Consider the following 17,463-nt stretch of genomic DNA (forward strand, 5'->3'; position numbering starts at 1 on the left):
CTGGAATTTTTGACCAGTCCTCTTGATAAAATCGGTGCAGTTCAGCTAAATGTGTTGGTTTTCTGACTAGGACTTGTTTCTTCAGCATTGTCCATACCTTTAAGTCAGGACGTTGGGAAGGCCATTGTAAAACCTTAATTCTAGCCATTCCTTTATCACTTTTGACGTGTTTTTGGGGTCATTGTCCTGTTGGAACACCAGACTACGCCCACGACCCAACCTCCGGACTGATGATTTTAGGTTGCCCTGAAGAATTTGGAGCTAATCCTCCATTTTAATTGTCCCATTTACTTTACATTAGCTAATATGCCAATACGTTGACGAGTGTCTGTGTTAGTTGTATTAACTTACATTCATTTTGTATTGTTTCAGTTTCACAGAATCCTCAATTAATTACCCAAACTTACTTCCGTCTTGTTTAATCAGCCGTTTTACTGCCTGCCGCGTTACGGACATCGTTTGGAAACAATTCAGATATAATAACTCATTTCACAACGTATATATTGGCGGCTTATAGTCCAGTGCGGCTAATATATGGAAGAATATTACTTTGAAATTTAGTGGGTGTGGCTTATATACCGGTGTGCTCTATAGTCCGGAAAATACGGAACATACAAATACATATTTTGGAATGCAAAGTGTCACTTTCCCCTTCCCCTCTGCAAGAATGATGAAAAGAAAACTTTTTTTTGGAACAAGTCTGCACATGTGCAGTAAAATAGACCTTTAACGGCGTGGCGCAGTGGTAGAGTGGCTGTGCGCGACCCGAGGGTCCCTGGTTAAATCCCCACCTCATCACGTCTGTTGTGTCCTGAGCAAGACACTTCACCCTTGCTCCTGATGGGTGCTGGTTGGCGCCTTGCCTGGCAGCTCCCTCCATCAGCATGTGAAAGTGTGTGTGAATGGGTAAATGTGGAAGTAGTGTCAAAGCACTTTGAGTACCTTGAAGGTAGAAAAGCGCTATACAAATACAACCCATTTATCATTTATTTATCAATCAATGTTTACTTATATAGCCCTAAATCACTAGTGTCTCAAAGGGCATTTATGTATTTTAAGCGCAAAAATTAAGACAAACATTTTCTTAAATTTTTTAAATAGAAGAACACTTTATTAGTCGCTGATTTGTTTTTCGTTCCCCAGGGTGGAGGACAGGAACGACCCCATGATGCAGAAGATGCGGCGATACATCAAAGTGTTTTCCCGGGACGAGGAAAAGGACCAGGAAGAGGCGCAGAAACCCGACCCCAAGCCAAAGGTCAGACCCCAGAACAGGCGATGCCTGTCGGGCTGGCAGATGATTCGTCAGAGCACTTTGGGTTTGAAAAAGCAGCTGGAGGAGGGCGAGCTGGAGGTCTTCTAAAATAATTTCCATAGTTTTGGCAGTTGGTCTTGCAATATTACGCCATAGAAGAGTGAAGATTTGTATTTTTATAGCAATACAACATATAATCATGTAGCAGATGTTCATGTAAGATAAGCAGGAATGAAATGAAAGGTACTGCAAAATATATATATATATATATATATACATATATATATATATATATATATATATATATATATATATATAAATATATTTATATATATTAGGGCTGGGCAACGATTAAATATTTTAATCGAAGTTAATCGCACTATTTCTCTGATTAATCACAAATAACTGCATTGTATACGCAAAGCCCAATAATGAATTCAAAAGTAGTGTGTAGTGCACCTTTATTGGAATATTCTCCCAAATGAACAAAAGCGCCAAAACATTTGTTGTGCAAACACAATTTAAATCAGTCCTTGTTAAACAGTAGCAGTTAAATAGCATATTTTATGAAAATCAACTCAAAAAATGTAAATACGAACATTATTGCCACTGCCAGAGTATTTAAGTCATCCTGTTTGTTATGGAAAATAAATATAATCTACATACAAATCTGTGAGCCACAATCATAACATCTGAACAGGCAATTTCTGAGGTAACAGCAGAAACATTTTTTTTATCAGGGATCTTATGTTTAAAAAACCTATATTATAGGTAGTGGGCTGTTTTAGGGAATTTTTGATCAAATTATCCGTAGTAGCAATATTAATAATGTTGTGTTTATTCTGCGTAGTACACTAAAAATAATGACCATATCTGATGGGAATTTTTCGATTGTTTGCTTGGTGCTTTGATAAACTGAACGCATATACATGGTACTATATTGTGATGTTGTGAGCCAGGGAATAAAATAACTACCCTACCCAGCATGCAACAGGAGTGACGAGCATGCGCGGTAGCTTGGTATAGGTTGTGTCGCCATGACGGCATCTTGTATGTTGTGATATGCACGCTCTGAAAGTAAACGTTAGGAACTCAACCAACACTCCTCGTCTGCATTATTCATAAATAGACAGACAACACATATACTCCGCTTTTTCACAGGCCGCTGGATGTAGCCGGCAAAGTATTCCCCTGCTAGCTAGCCGGTCTAGCAAGCACGCGTCATTCAGTCGAAAACGGCCAGATCTATCCACATTCAGAATTGTCTGTAAGTGATCCCGGAGTGACCACGCTGTAAGCCAGCCATGAAATTTGCAGAATTGTCAGGTATTTTTGCCTAATGTTCCATCTTTACCAAGAGCCCCTCGACGCCGGGCGACGCCATCTTGTTAAGAAAAGGCGTTAACAAAATAAAAGCATGTAAACAACATACGCAAATGTGCGATAAAATAATTGTCGGCGTTAATAGATTGATGAGTTAACTTATAATTAACGCATTAATTTGCCCACCCCTAATATATATATATATATATATATATATATATATATATATATATATATATATATATATATATATATATATATATATGTATATATATATATATATTTAGCTTTTTAATTAGTGTTAATAAAGTAAATTGAATAAAGTTGCATTCATACATATATATTTTTGTAGTCCAAATTTCCGATTGTGTGCTATATATGTTTATAAGTCCTGTTTGTATTCATAATTTTTTCTCTCCCACTCACAATTGTCTTTATAATTGTGTCTTAAACTTGATTTAAATATTGTCAACTTAAATTGTTCTTACATCACACACTCAATAAAAATCTACAAAATCAAATACAGTGGTACCTTAACTTACAGGCTGTTTTTGTTCTAGGACTTAGCTTATAAACCCTTGTTTCATGTATTCATGAAAATTCTAAATCGTAGTCTCAGTGCTTGTTGGTCTAGGTGAATGTTTCTTGCTTGTATAACAACCGTCCCTGTCTTCAATTCCCTGACAATCCCTTATGTTTATAAATCCTTTTTTTCAATCATAAGTTTGTTTTGTGCTTTTAGACTTAATTTTGAACATGTTTTCAGACATCACACACTAAAGGAATCAATAAAAATCAATCAAATCAAATGGTACCTAAATTTATGGCCAGAGTTTGTCGTAGGACTGAGCTGGTAACCCTAAGTTCATCTATGTATGAACATGTCAGTGAATGTAAATATGTGTAAAAAGTGCAATAAAATAAACAAGTTTCAGATTCTGTCCCCAATTAAAATTTCATATTTCATGAGATTTTCTGGAAAGACTTGTTCCAGGTCTTGTTGGTCCACTCCTGTATTTTTGCTTAAGGTGTGAGAGACCCTGGTTTCAAATCCTGTACAAGCTCTAAAGTTTTTAAGTCCTGTTTTCAGTCAGTACTTTTTACCTCGTACTCACTTAGTCATATTTCTTTCTACTTTTGACCTAAAATTTGATTTTAAACCTCAACCTATTTTTTCAGACATCACACACTCAAGGGATCAATGACAATCTATTAAATCCAATCAAGTACTGTTTACTGTAGGATCATATTGTTTTACATGTACATTTACAGGTCCCATGGTGTAATGGTTAGCACTCTGGACTCTGAATCCAGTGATCCAAGTTCAAGTCTTGGTGGAACCTTCTTGTAACTTTAGAGTGATTAGTGTTCAGTATGACCTCATGAAAAAGCAAACACATTTAAAATTGGATGTGTGATAAGTAAACTTTCGTATTTAGTCTCTTATTATGAGATTTTTTTGTTTTGGTAATTAAGATTTTTGCCACGGTATTTTTGAGGGCTTGTTGGTCTAGTCGTACAATTCTCACTTCGGATCTGAGAGTTGTTCGAATCCCGGAGAAGTCCTTACGTTTGTAAATTCTATTTTCAATCATGAATTGTTTTCTTGTACAAAAAGTTATTGTTACATTTGTGACTTTAGAATTGATTTTGATCCTTTTGGCAGACATCACACACTCAAGTGGATCAATGAAAATGTATCAAATCAAACATAGTGGTATCTAAATTTATGACCACTATTTGTTCTAGGACTGAGCTAGTAAGTCTTTGTTCATCTAAGTAAGAAAATGTCAGTGAATCTAAATATGTGTTAAAATTGCAAAAAAATAACCCAGTTTCCGATTGTGTCCCCTATTAAAATCTCACATTTCATGAGACTGGTTGGAAAGTCCTATTCCAAAGATTGTTGACCTTGCTCATCATATTTTTCTCACTTGGGGATTGTGAGATACCCTGGGGGTTAATCCTAAACAAGCTTATGTGTCTTTAAGTCTTCTTTTCAGTCATTACTTTTGACATCATAGTCATATTTATTTCCATTTTTGACTCTAAACTTGATTTTAAACTTGTAGATCCTATTTTCAGACATCACACAGTCAAGGGATCAATGACAATCTATCAAATCCAATCAAGTACTGTGTACTGTAGGATCACATTGTTTTACATGTACGTTTACAGGTTCCATGGTGTAATGGTTAGCACTCTGGACTCTGAATCCAGTGATCCAAGTTCAAGTCTTGGTGGAACCAACTCAAAATAGTTGAGTAATCAATGTTCAGTGTAACCTCTGTCTCTTCAGTCTATGCATGAAAATTACAAAGAACCTGGTTAAAAAAATACTCTCCGGTGCCCTTTGTATGTTTATAAGTCTTGTTTTTACTCATAACTTGTTACCTCATACTCACATTTGTCTTTACATATGTGACTTTAAACTTGATTTTAAACTTTTACCTCAATATTCCATACATCACACACTCAAAAGATCAATAAAAATCTATGAAATGAATACAGTTTTGTCTCAACTTACGAGCTCTATTAGTTCTAGGACTGAGGTGGTAAACCCTCAGTTTATTTATGCATGAAAATGGTAGTCAATCAAAATATGTGTTAAAAGCACAGTTTCAGATTGTGTCCCCTATTAAAAGAATAAAACATTTTTAAAACAAATTTTGCCATTGTGTTTTTAGGGCTTGTTGGTCTAGTCGTATGATTCTCGCTTAGGGTGCGAGAGGTCCCGGGTTCAATTCCCGGACAAGCCCTTATACTTCGTTAGTCAGATTTTTAATCGTAACTTATCATTCTTGTACACACAGTTGTTGTTACATTCGTGACTTATCAAATACAGTGGTACCTAAATGTATGACTACAGTTTGTTCTAGGACTGAGCTGGTAACCCTTAGTTCATCTATGTATGAAAATGTCAGTAAATCTAAGTAAGTATAAAAGTGCAAAGAGTTACTCCAGTTTCAGATTGTGTCCCCTATTAAAATCTCACATTTCATAACATTTGTTGGTAAGTCTCCTTCCAGGACTTCTTAGTCTGGTCAGGGGTGTGAGAGATGGTCTGGGTTCAAATCCTGGACAAGCTTTTATGTCTTTAAGACCTGTTTTCAGTCATAATTTTTTACCTCGTACGCACCGAATAATATTTCTATCTACTTTTGACAGTGAACTTCATTTTGAACTTTATTATCCTTTTTTGTGAAGGCATACACAAAAGGGACAAATCTTTAATCAATACAAATACCTTTAAAAATTTTTCATTTCAACACTGCAAGCTGGTTCCACTAAGACTTGAACTTGGATCGCTGGATAGAGAGTCCAGAGTGCTAACGATAACACCATGTAATACCCTGATCCAACAGTAAAAAGTATTAAGAAAATTTATTAGATTTTAATTGACACCTTGAGTGTAAGTTGTCAGGAAAATGGAGGGAAACGTTTATATCAAGTCTAAAGTACAAAAAAAAAAGACAAGACTTGTGACTGTGTGTACGAGGGGAAAAGTCATGACTGAAAACAAGAATTATAATTTTAACACAAGGACTTGTCCAGGGGGGCTTCACGGTGGCAGAGGGGTTAGTGCGTCTGCCTCACAATACGAAGGTCCTGCAGTCCTGGGTTCAAATCCAGGCTCGGGATCTTTCTGTGTGGAGTTTGCATGTTCTCCCCGTGAATGCGTGGGTTCCCTCCGGGTACTAACACTAAATTGGCCCTAGTGTGGGAATGTGAGTGTGAATGTTGTCTGTCTATCTGTGTTGGCCCTGCGATAAGGTGGCGACTTGTCCAGGGTGTACCCCGCCTTCCGCCCGATTGTAGCTGAGATAGGTGCCAGCGCCCCCCGCGACCCCAAAAAAGGGAATAAGCGGTAGAAAATGGATGGATGGATGGACTTGTCCAGGGTGTACCTCGCCTACCATCCCAATACAGCTGAGATAGGCTCCAGTGACCTGCCCGTGCCTCTGAAAGGCATACGGGCGGGTCCTGTGAGATTTTGATAGGGGACACAATCTAAAATGGTGTTACACTTTAAACCAACATTTTAAAATTTTGGTTCGAATTCCAACACAATTTTTTAGATTGTGTCTGTTGGGCAAACATGTTGGCAGCGTTTGTTGAACTTGGATGAGCACTTTGTGTTTATAATTCTTGTTTTCAGTCATGACTTTTCCCCTCGTACACACAGTCACAAGTCTTGTCTTTTTTTTTTTACTTTAGACTTGATTTAAACGTATCCCTCCATTTTCCTGACAACTTACACTCAAGGTGAGAATGATTTTTAGTCACATTTCATCTGTTGTATCACTTTCTTTTTCATACGTTTACACAGGTTCCATGGTGTAATGGTTAGCACTCTGGACTCTGAATCCAGTGATCCAAGTTCAAGTCTTGGTGGAACCTTCTTGTAACATTAAAGTCATTAATGATCAGTATGACCACATGAAAAAGCAAATTAGTTAACAATTGAATGTGTTAAAAGTAAAGATTCCGATTGTGTATCCTATCAAAAGCTTTTTTGTTATGTATTTAAAATTTTTGCCACACTATTTTTAACGGCTTGTTGGTCTAGTCGTACGATTCTCGCTTCGGGTGTGACAATTGTTAGAATCCTGGATTAGTATTATGTTTATAAGTCCTATTTTCAATCATAACTTTTTTTCCTCGTACACACAGTTGTTACATTTGTGATTTTAGACTTGATTTGGATCATTTTTTTAAGACATCAAACACTCCAGGAATCAATAAAAAGCTATCAAATCAAACAAAGAGGTACTTAAATGTCTGACCACAGTTTGTTCTAGGACTGAGCTGGTAACCCCTTAGTTCATCTATGTTCAAAATGTGTCCCTTATCAAAATCTGACATGTCATGAGATTTGTTGGTGCTTTTGTTCCAGGAGTTGTCGGACTCCAGGACTCAAAGACCTGTTCAAGATCTTAGATCTTTGAGTCCTGCTTTCAGTCATTACTTCGCACACAGAGTTGTCTTTACATCGGTGACTTCAGACTTGATTTTAACCTTTTTTTTCAGACATCACACACTCAAGGGATCAATAAAAATATATCAAGTCTAATCAAGTACTGTGTACTGTAGGATCACATTGTTTTACATGTACATTTACAGGTTCCATGGTGTAATGGTTAGCACTCTGGACTCTGAATCCAGTGATCCAAGTTCAAGTCTTGGTGGAACCTTATAGGAACATTAGAGTGATTTGTCTTCAGTATATCCTCCCTTTGAGTGTTTTCACATGAAAAAAGGAATTAGTCTAAATCTGGCTTATAAGTACAATGTTGTAGTCCAGTTTCTAATTGTCCTCTTATATGTTAATAAGTCCTGTTTCTAGTAAGAACTTGTTCCCTCGTACACACACTTGTCTTTACATTCATGACTTTAAACATTTACATCCATTTTCCATTCATCACACACTCAAGAGATCAATAAAAATCTCTGAAATAAATACAGTTGTGTCTCAACTTACGAGCTCTATTAGTTCTAGGACTGAGGTGGTAAACCCTCAGTTTATTTATGCATGAAAATGGTAGTCAATCAAAATATGTGTTAAAAGTGCAGTTTCAGATTGAGTCCCCTATTAAAAGAATAAAACATTTTTAAACGATGTTTTTAGGGCTTGTTGGTCTAGTCGTATGATTCTCGCTTAGGGTGCGAGAGGTCCTGGGTTCAATTCCCGGACAAGCCCTTACTTTGTTAGTCAGATTTTTAATCATAACTTATCTTTCTTGTACACACAGTTGTTGTTACATTCGTGACTTATCAAATACAGTGTTACCTAAATGTATGACCACAGTTTGTTCTAGGACTGAGCAGGTAACCCTTAGTTCATCCATGTCTGAAAATGTCAGTGAATCTAAATAAGTATAAAAGTGCAAAGAGTTACTCCAGTTTCAGATTGTGTCCCCTATTAAAATCTCACATTTCATAACATTTGATGGTAAGTCTCCTTCCGGGTCTTCTTAGTCTGGTCAGGGGTGTGAGAGATGGTCTGGGTTCAAATCCTGGACAAGCTTTTATGTCTTTAAGTCCTGTTTTCAGTCATATTTTTTTACCTCGTACACACAGAGTAATATTTCTTTCTACTTTTGACTGTGAACTTCATTTTGAACTTTATTATCCTTTTTTGTGAAGGCATACACAAAAGGGACAAATCTTTAATCAATACAAATACCTTTAAAAATGTTCCGTTTAATACTGCAAGCTGGTTCCACTAAGACTTGAACTTTGATCACTGGATACAGAGTCCAGAGTGCTAACCATAACACCATGTAATACCCTGATCCAACAGTAAAAAGTATTAAGAAAATTTACTAGATTTTGATTGACACCTTGAGTGTAAGTTGTCAGGAAAATGGAGGAAAACGTTTAAATCAAGTCTAAAGTAAAAAAGACAAGACTTGTGACTGTGTGTACGAGGGGAAAAGTCATGACTGAAAACAGGAATTATAATTTTAACACGAGGACTTGTCCAGGGTGTACCTCGCCTACCACCCCAATACAGCTGAGATAGGCTCCAGCGACCCGCCCCTGCCCTTGAAAAGGACAAGCGGTAGAAATACAGCTGAGATAGGCTCCAGCGACCCGCCCGTGCCCTTGAAAAGGACAAGCGGTAGAAAAATGGATGGATGGATGGACTTGTCCAAGACCAACAAAACCTGCAACCTGATTACCCAACAAATCTCATAAAATATGAGATTTTGATAAGGGACACAATCTAAAATGGTGTTACACTTCAAACCAACATTTTAAAATTTTGGTTAAAATTCCAACACAATTTGATTGTGTCTGTTGGGCAAACATGTTTGCAGTGTTTGTTGAACTTGGATGAGCACTTTGTGTTTATAATTCTTGTTTTCAGTCATGACTTTTCCCCTCGTACACACAGTCACAAGTCTTGTCTTTTTTACTTTAGACTTGATTTAAACATTTCCCTCCATTTTCCTGACAACTTACACTCAAGGTGAGAATGATTTTTAATCACATTTCATCTGTTGTATCACTTTCTTTTTCATATGTTTACACAGGTTCCATGGTGTAATGGTTAGCACTCTGGACTCTGAATCCAGTGATCCAAGTTCAAGTCTTGGTGGAACCTTCTTGTAACTTTAAAGTGATTGATGATCAGTATGACCCAATGAAAAATCAAATGGGTTAACGATTGAATGAGTTAAAAGCAAAGTTTCCGATTGTGTGTCCTATCAAAAGCTTTTTTGTTTTGTATTTAAGATTTTTGCCACACTATTTTTAACGGCTTGTTGGTCTAGTCGTACGATTCTCGCGTCGGGTGTGACAGTTGTTGGAATCCTGCATTAGTATTATGTTTGTAAATCCTATTTTCAAACATAACTTTTTTTCCTCGTACACACAGTTGTTGTTACATTTGTGACTTTAGAATTGATTTGGATCCTTTTGGCAGGGATCACACACTCAAGTGGATCAATGAAAATGTATCAAATCAAACATAGTGGTACCTAAATTTATGACCACCATTTGTTCTAGGACTGAGCTAGTAAGTCTTCGTTCATCTATGTATGAAAATGTCAGTGAATCTAAATATGTGTTAAAATTGCAAAAAAATAACCCAGTTTCCGATTGTGTCCCCTATTAAAATCTCATATTTCATGAGACGGGTTGGAAAGTCCTATTCCAAAGATTTTTGACCTTTCTCATCATATTTTTCTCACTTGGGTATTGTGAGAGACCCTGGGGGTTAATCCTAAACAAGCTTATGTGTCTTTAAGTCTTCTTTTCAGTCATTACTTTTGACCTCGTAGTCATATTTATTTCCATTTTTGACTCTAAACTCGATTTTAAACTTGTATCTCCTATTTTCAGACATCACACAGTCAAGGGATCAATGACAATCTATCAAATCCAATCAAGTACTGTGTACTGTAGGATCACATTGTTTTACATGTACGTTTACAGGTTCCATGGTGTAATGGTTTGCACTCTGGACTCTGAATCCAGTGATCCAAGTTCAAGTCTTGTTGGAACCAACTCAAAATAGTTGAGTAATCAATGTTCAGTGTAACCTCTGTCTCTTCAGTCTATGCATGAAAATTACGAAGAACCTGGTTAAAAAAGTACTCTCCTGTGCCCTTTGTATGTTTATAAGTCTTGTTTTTACTCATAACTTGTTACCTCATACTCGCATTTGTCTTTACATATGTGACTTTAAACTTGATTTTAAACTTTTACCTCAATATTCCATACATCACACACTCAAAAGATCAATAAAAATCTCTGAAATAAATACAGTTGTGTCTCAACTTACGAGCTCTATTAGTTCTAGGACTGAGGTGGTAAACCCTCAGTTTATTTATGCATGAAAATGGTAGTCAATCAAAATATGTGTTAAAAGCACTGTTTCAGATTGTGTCCCCTATTAAAAGAATAAAACATTTTTAAAACAAGTTTGCAAATTGAATTTTTAGGGCTTGTTGGTCTAGTCGTATGATTCTCGCTTAGGGTGCGAGAGGTCCCGGGTTCAATTCCCGGACAAGCCCTTATACTTCGTTAGTCAGATTTTTAATCGTAACTTATCTTTCTTGTACACACAGTTGTTGTTACATTCGTGACTTATCAAATACAGTGTTACCTAAATGTATGACCACAGTTTGTTCTAGGACTGAGCTGGTAACCCTTAGTTCATCTATGTATGAAAATGTCAGTGAATCTAAGTAAGTATAAAAGTGCAAAGAGTTACTCCAGTTTCAGATTGTGTCCCCTATTAAAATCTCACATTTCATAACATTTGTTGGTAAGTCTCCTTCCAGGACTTCTTAGTCTGGTCAGGGGTGTGAGAGATGGTCTGGGTTCAAATCCTGGACAAGCTTTTATGTCTTTAAGTCCTGTTTTCAGTCAAAAAATGTTACCTCGTACGCACAGAGTAATATTTCTTTCTACTTTTGACAGTGAACTTCATTTTGAACTTTATTATCCTTTTTTGTGAAGGCATACACAAAAGGGACAAATCTTTAATCAATACAAATACCTTTAAAAATGTTTCGTTCCAACACTGCAAGCTGGTTCCACTAAGACTTGAACTCGGATCACTGGATAAAGAGTCCAGAATGCTAACCATAACACCATGTAATGCCCTGATCCAAAAGTAAAAAGTATTAAGAAAATTTACTAGATTTGGATTGACACCTTGAGTGTAAGTTGTCAGGAAAATGGAGGGAAACGTTTAAATCAAGTCTAAAGTAAAAAAAAAGACAAGACTTGTGACTGTGTGTACGAGGGGAAAAGTCATGACTGAAAACAGGAACTATAATTTTCACACAAGGACTTGTCCAGGGTGTACCTCGCCTACCACCCCAATACAGCTGAGATAGGCTCCAGTGACCCGCCCGTGCCCCTGAAAGGCACACGGGCGGGTCCTGTGAGATTTTGATAGGGGACACAATCTAAAATGGTGTTACACTTTAAACCAACATTTTAAAATTTTGGTTAAAATTCCAACACAATTTTTTAGATTGTGTCTGTTGGGCAAACATGTTTGCAGCGTTTGTTGAACTCGGACGAGCACTTTGTGTTTTTAATTCTTGTTTTCAGTCATGACTTTTCCCCTCGTACACACAGTCACAAGTCTTGTCTTTTTTACTTTAGATTTGATTTAAACGTATCCCTCCATTTTCCTGACAACTTACACTCAAGGTGAGAATGATTTTTAATCACATTTCATCTGTTGTATCACTTTCTTTTTAATATGTTTACACAGGTTCCATGGTGTAACGGTTAGCACTCTGGACTCTGAATCCAGTGATCCAAGTTCACGTCTTGGTGGAACCTGCTTGTAACATTAAAGTGATTAATGATCAGTATGACCTAATGAAAAAGCAAATGAGTTAAAAATTGAGTGTGTAAGAAGCAAAGTTTATGTTTGTGTCTCCGATCAAAAGCTTTTTTGTTTTGTATTTAAGATTTTTGCCACACTATTTTTAACGGCTTGTTGGTCTAGTCGTACGATTCTCGCTTCGGGTGTGACAGTTGTTAGAATCCTGGATTAGTCCTTATGTTTATAAGTCCTATTTTCAATCATAACATTTTTTCCTCGTACACACAGTTGTTACATGTGTGACTTATTTTTGTAGACATCACACACTCCAGGAATCAATAAAAATCTATCAAATCAAACACAGTGGTACCTAAATTTATGACAACAGTTTGTTCTAGGACTGAGCTGGTAACCCTTAGTTCATCTATGTTCAAATTATGTCCCCTATTAAAATCTTACATGTCATTATATTTGTTGGTAAGTTTTGTTCCAAAGACCTATACAAGATCTTAAGTCTTTGAGTCCGGCTTTCAGTCATTACTTGTTCCTTCGCACACACAGTTGTCTTTACATCGGTGACTTAAGACTTGATTTTAACCTTTTTTTTCAGACAGCACACACTCAAGGGATCAATACAAAAATATCAAATCCTATAAAGTACTGTGTACTGTAGGATCACATTGTTTTACATGTACATTTACAGGTTCCATGGTGTAATGGTTAGCACTCTGGAATCTGAATCCAGTGATCCAAGTTCAAGTCTTGGTGGAACCAACTTGGATCCTCAGAGTGATTAGTGTTTCGTATGACCTCAATTTGAGTGTATTCACATGAAAAAAGGAATGAGTCTAAATCTGGCTTATAAATACAATGTTGTAGTCCAGTTTCAAACTGTCCTCTTATAAAATTTATGAGTCCTGTTTTTAGTGAAAACTTGTTCCCTCATACACACACTTGTCTTTGCATTTATCACTTTAAACATTTACATCCATTTTCCATACATCACACACTCAAGAGATCAATAAAAATTTCTGAAATAAATACAGTTGTGTCTCAACTTACGAGCTCTATTAGTTCTAGAACTGAGGTGGTAAACCCTCAGTTTATTTATGCATGAAAATGGTAGTCAATCAAAATATGTGTTAAAAGCTCAGTTTTAGATTGTGACCCCTATTAAAGGATTAAAACATTTTTAAAAGAAGTTTGCCTCCATGTCTTCAAGGCTTGTTGGTCTAGTCGTATTATTCTCGCTTAGGGTGCGAAAGGTCCCGGGTTCAATTCCTGGATAAGCCCTTATGTTTTTAAGTCCTATTTTTAATCATAATTTATCTTTCTTGTACACACAATTGTTGTCACATTAAGACTTATCAAATACAGTGGTACCAACATTTATGACCAAAGTTTGTTCTAGGACTGAGCTGGTAACCTTTAGTTCATCTATGTTCAAATTGTGTCCCCTATTACAATCTTACATGTCATTATATTTGTTGGTAAGTTTTGTTCCAAAGACCTATACAAGATCTTAAGTCTTTGAGTCCGGCTTTCAGTCATTACTTGTTCCTTCGCACACACAGTTGTCTTTACATCGGTGACTTAAGACTTGATTTTAACCTTTTTCAGACAGCACACTCTCAAGGGATCAATACAAAAATATCAAATCTAATCAAGTACTGTGTACTGTAGGATCACATTGTTTTACATGTACATTTACAGGTTCCATGGTGTAATGGTTAGCACTCTGGACTCTGAATCCAGTGATCCAAGTTCAAGTCTTGGTGAAACCAACTTGGATCTTCAGAGTGATTAGTGTTTCGTATGACCTCAATTTGAGGGTATTCACATGAAAAAAGGAATGAGTCTAAATCTGGCTTATAAGTACAATGTTGTAGTCCAGTTTCAAACTGTCCTCTTATATGTTTATAAGTCCTGTTTTTAGTAATAACTTATTCCTTCATACACACACTTGTCTTTGCATTTATGACTTTAAACATGTACATCCATTTTCCATACATCACAAACTCAAGAGATCAATAAAAATCACTGCAATAAATACAGTTGTGTCTCAACTTACGGGCTCTATTAGTTCTAGGACTGAGGTGGTAAACCCTCAGTTTATTTATGCATGAAAATGGTACTCAATCAAAATATGTGTTAAAAGCACAGTTTCAGATTGTGGCCCCTATTAAAGGATTAAAACGTTTTTGAAAGATGTTTGCCATCTTGTGTTTAAGGCTTGTTGGTCTAGTCGTATGATTCTCGCTTAGAGTGCGAAAGGTCCCGGGTTCAATTCCCGGACAAGCCCTTATGTTTTTAATTCCTATTTTTAATAATAACTTGTCTTTCTTGTACACACAGTTGTTGTTACATTCGTGGATTATCAAATACAGTGGTACCTAAATTTATGACCACAGTTTGTTCTAGGACTGAGCTGGTAACCCTTAGTTCATCCATGTATAAAAATGTGTAAAAGTGCAATAAAATAACCAAGTTTCAGATGATGTCCCCTATTAAAATCTCACATTTCATGAGATTTGCTGGAAAGGCTTGTTCCAGGTCTTAATGGTCCACTCCTGTATTTTCGCTAAAAGTGTGAGAAACCCTGGTTTCAAATCCTGGACAAGCTTTAAAGTCTTTCAGTCTTGTTTTCAGTCATTACTTTGTACCTCGTACTCACTTAGTCATATTTCTCTCTACTTTTGACCTAAAACTTGATTTTAAACCTCGACCTATTTTTTGCAGACATCACACACTCAAGGGATCAATGACAATATATCAAATCCAATCAAGTACTGTGTACTGTAGGATCACATTGTTTTACATGTACATTTACAGGTCCCATGGTGTAATGGTTAGCACTCTGGACTCTGAATCCAGTGATCCAAGTTCGAGTCTTGGTGGAACCTTCTTTTAACATTAGAGTCATTAGTATTCAGTAAGACCTTGTGAAAAACCAAACAAATTTAAAATTAGATGTGTAAAAAGTAAAGTTTCGTATTGAATCAACTATTATGAGTTTTTTTTTGTTTTGATATTTAAGATTTTTGCCACAGTATTTTTGAGGGCTTGTTGGTCTAGTCGTACAATTCTCACTTCGGATCTGAGAGGTGTTCGAATCCCGGAGAAGTCCTTATGTTTGTAAATTCTATTTTCAATCATGAATTGTTTTCTTGTACAAACAGTTGTTGTAACATTTGTGACTTTAGAATTGATTTTGATCGTTTTGGCAGGGATCACACACTCAAGTGGATCAATGAAAATGTATCAAATCAAACATAGTGGTACCTAAATTTATGACCACTATTTGTTCTAGGACTGAGCTAGTAAGTCTTCGTTCATCTAAGTAAGAAAATGTCAGTGAATCTAAATATGTGTTAAAATTGCAAAAAAATAACCCAGTTTCCGATTGTGTCCCCAATTAAAATCTCACATTTCATGAGACTGGTTGGAAAGTCCTATTCCAAAGATTGTTGACTTGCTCATCATATTTTTCTCGCTTGTGTATTGTGAGAGACCCTGGGGGTTAATCCTAAACAAGCTTATGTGTCTTTAAGTCTTCTTTTCAGTCATTACTTTTGACCTCGTAGTCATATTTATTTCCATTTTTGACTCTAAACTTGATTTTAAACTTGTAGATCCTATTTTCAGACATCACACAGTCAAAGGATCAATGACAATCTATCAAATCCAATCAAGTACTGTGTACTGTAGGATCACATTGTTTTACATGTACGTTTACAGGTTCCATGGTGTAATGGTTAGCACTCTGGACTCTGAATCCAGTGATCCAAGTTCAAGTCTTGGTGGAACCAACTCAAAATACTTGAGTAATTGATGTTCAGTGTAACCTCTATTTCTTTAGTCTATGCATGAAAAATACAAAGAACCTGGTTAAAAAAGTACTCTCCTGTGCCCTTTGTATGTTTATAAGTCTTGTTTGTACTCATAACTTGTTACCTCATACTCGCATTTGTCTTTACATATGTGACTTTAAACTTGATTTTAAACTTTTACCTCAATATTCCATACATCACACACTCAAAAGATCAATAAAAATCTATGAAATGAATACAGTTGTGTCTCAACTTATGAGCTCTATTAGTTCTAGGACTGAGGTGGTAAACCCTCAGTTTATTTATGCATGAAAATGGTAGTCAATCAAAATATGTGTTAAAAGCACAGTTTCAGATTGTGTCCCCTATTAAAAGAATAAAACATTTTTAAAACAAATTTTGCCATTGTGTTTTTAGGGCTTGTTGGTCTAGTCGTATGATTCTTGCTTAGGGTGCGAGAGGTCCCGGGTTCAATTCCCGGACAAGCCCTTATACTTCGTTAGTCAGATTTTTAATCGTAACTTATCTTTCTTGTACACACAGTTGTTGTTACATTCGTGACTTATCAAATACAGTGGTACCTAAATGTATGACCACAGTTTGTTCTAGGACTGAGATGGTAACCCTTAGTTCATCTATGTATGAAAATGTCAGTGAATCTAAGTAAGTATAAAAGTGCAAAGAGTTACTCCAGTTTCAGATTGTGTCCCCTATTAAAATATCACATTTCATAACATTTGTTGGTAAGTCTCCTTCCAGGACTTCTTAGTCCGGTCAGGGGTGTAAGAGATGGTCTGGGTTCAAATCCTGGACAAGCTTTTATGTCTTTAAGTCCTGTTTTCAGTCATAATTTTTTACCTCGTACACACAGAGTAATATTTCTTTCTACTTTTGACTGTGAACTTCATTTTGAACTTTATTATCCTTTTTTGTGAAGGCATACACAAAAGGGACAAATCTTTAATCAATATAAATACCTTTAAAAATGTTTCGTTTCAACACTGCAAGCTGGTTCCACTAAGACTTAAACTTGGATCACTGGATAGAGAGTCCAGAGTGCTAACCATAACACCATGTAATGCCCTGATCCAACAGTAAAAAGTATTAAGAAGATTCACTAGATTTTAATTAACACCTTGAGTGTAAGTTGTCAGGAAAATAGAGGGAAACGTTTAAATCAAGTCTAAAGTAAAAAAAAAAAAGACAAGAATTGTGACTGTGTGTACGAAGGGAAAAGTCATGACCGAAAACAAGAA

General features: G+C 36.2%; 1 protein-coding gene and 16 non-coding genes across 17 annotated transcripts in view; all 17 read left to right on the forward strand.

The window, feature by feature from the left end:
- Positions 1-3,519, forward strand: part of trpv6 (transient receptor potential cation channel, subfamily V, member 6) — a 35,611-nt gene extending 32,092 nt beyond the window's left edge. The window contains exon 17 of the mRNA XM_061915376.1: positions 1,144-3,519. Coding sequence (XP_061771360.1) covers positions 1,144-1,363 — 220 coding nt within the window. The 3' untranslated portion in view covers positions 1,364-3,519. The remainder of the gene's footprint in view (positions 1-1,143) is intronic.
- Positions 3,520-3,849: 330 nt separating this feature from the next.
- On the forward strand, positions 3,850-3,921 carry trnaq-cug (transfer RNA glutamine (anticodon CUG)). Its single transcript has one exon. It is a non-coding gene; the product is annotated as a tRNA-Gln (tRNA).
- Positions 3,922-4,755: 834 nt separating this feature from the next.
- On the forward strand, positions 4,756-4,827 carry trnaq-cug (transfer RNA glutamine (anticodon CUG)). The gene has a single exon. It is a non-coding gene; the product is annotated as a tRNA-Gln (tRNA).
- Positions 4,828-5,265: 438 nt separating this feature from the next.
- On the forward strand, positions 5,266-5,337 carry trnap-agg (transfer RNA proline (anticodon AGG)). The gene has a single exon. It is a non-coding gene; the product is annotated as a tRNA-Pro (tRNA).
- Positions 5,338-6,907: 1,570 nt separating this feature from the next.
- Positions 6,908-6,979, forward strand: trnaq-cug (transfer RNA glutamine (anticodon CUG)). Its single transcript has one exon. It is a non-coding gene; the product is annotated as a tRNA-Gln (tRNA).
- Positions 6,980-7,701: 722 nt separating this feature from the next.
- trnaq-cug (transfer RNA glutamine (anticodon CUG)) lies at positions 7,702-7,773 on the forward strand. Its single transcript has one exon. It is a non-coding gene; the product is annotated as a tRNA-Gln (tRNA).
- Positions 7,774-8,207: 434 nt separating this feature from the next.
- trnap-agg (transfer RNA proline (anticodon AGG)) lies at positions 8,208-8,279 on the forward strand. Its single transcript has one exon. It is a non-coding gene; the product is annotated as a tRNA-Pro (tRNA).
- Positions 8,280-9,617: 1,338 nt separating this feature from the next.
- On the forward strand, positions 9,618-9,689 carry trnaq-cug (transfer RNA glutamine (anticodon CUG)). Its single transcript has one exon. It is a non-coding gene; the product is annotated as a tRNA-Gln (tRNA).
- Positions 9,690-10,521: 832 nt separating this feature from the next.
- trnaq-cug (transfer RNA glutamine (anticodon CUG)) lies at positions 10,522-10,593 on the forward strand. Its single transcript has one exon. It is a non-coding gene; the product is annotated as a tRNA-Gln (tRNA).
- Positions 10,594-11,031: 438 nt separating this feature from the next.
- trnap-agg (transfer RNA proline (anticodon AGG)) lies at positions 11,032-11,103 on the forward strand. The gene has a single exon. It is a non-coding gene; the product is annotated as a tRNA-Pro (tRNA).
- A 1,216-nt stretch (positions 11,104-12,319) lies between these two features.
- trnaq-cug (transfer RNA glutamine (anticodon CUG)) lies at positions 12,320-12,391 on the forward strand. Its single transcript has one exon. It is a non-coding gene; the product is annotated as a tRNA-Gln (tRNA).
- A 688-nt stretch (positions 12,392-13,079) lies between these two features.
- On the forward strand, positions 13,080-13,151 carry trnaq-cug (transfer RNA glutamine (anticodon CUG)). Its single transcript has one exon. It is a non-coding gene; the product is annotated as a tRNA-Gln (tRNA).
- Positions 13,152-14,089: 938 nt separating this feature from the next.
- trnaq-cug (transfer RNA glutamine (anticodon CUG)) lies at positions 14,090-14,161 on the forward strand. Its single transcript has one exon. It is a non-coding gene; the product is annotated as a tRNA-Gln (tRNA).
- Positions 14,162-14,607: 446 nt separating this feature from the next.
- On the forward strand, positions 14,608-14,679 carry trnas-aga (transfer RNA serine (anticodon AGA)). Its single transcript has one exon. It is a non-coding gene; the product is annotated as a tRNA-Ser (tRNA).
- Positions 14,680-15,208: 529 nt separating this feature from the next.
- On the forward strand, positions 15,209-15,280 carry trnaq-cug (transfer RNA glutamine (anticodon CUG)). Its single transcript has one exon. It is a non-coding gene; the product is annotated as a tRNA-Gln (tRNA).
- An 834-nt stretch (positions 15,281-16,114) lies between these two features.
- trnaq-cug (transfer RNA glutamine (anticodon CUG)) lies at positions 16,115-16,186 on the forward strand. The gene has a single exon. It is a non-coding gene; the product is annotated as a tRNA-Gln (tRNA).
- A 438-nt stretch (positions 16,187-16,624) lies between these two features.
- On the forward strand, positions 16,625-16,696 carry trnap-agg (transfer RNA proline (anticodon AGG)). Its single transcript has one exon. It is a non-coding gene; the product is annotated as a tRNA-Pro (tRNA).
- The last annotated feature ends 767 nt before the right edge of the window (positions 16,697-17,463 follow it).

This window comes from Nerophis ophidion, linkage group LG11 (genome assembly GCF_033978795.1).
Source record: "Nerophis ophidion isolate RoL-2023_Sa linkage group LG11, RoL_Noph_v1.0, whole genome shotgun sequence".
NCBI lineage: Eukaryota > Metazoa > Chordata > Actinopteri > Syngnathiformes > Syngnathidae > Nerophis > Nerophis ophidion.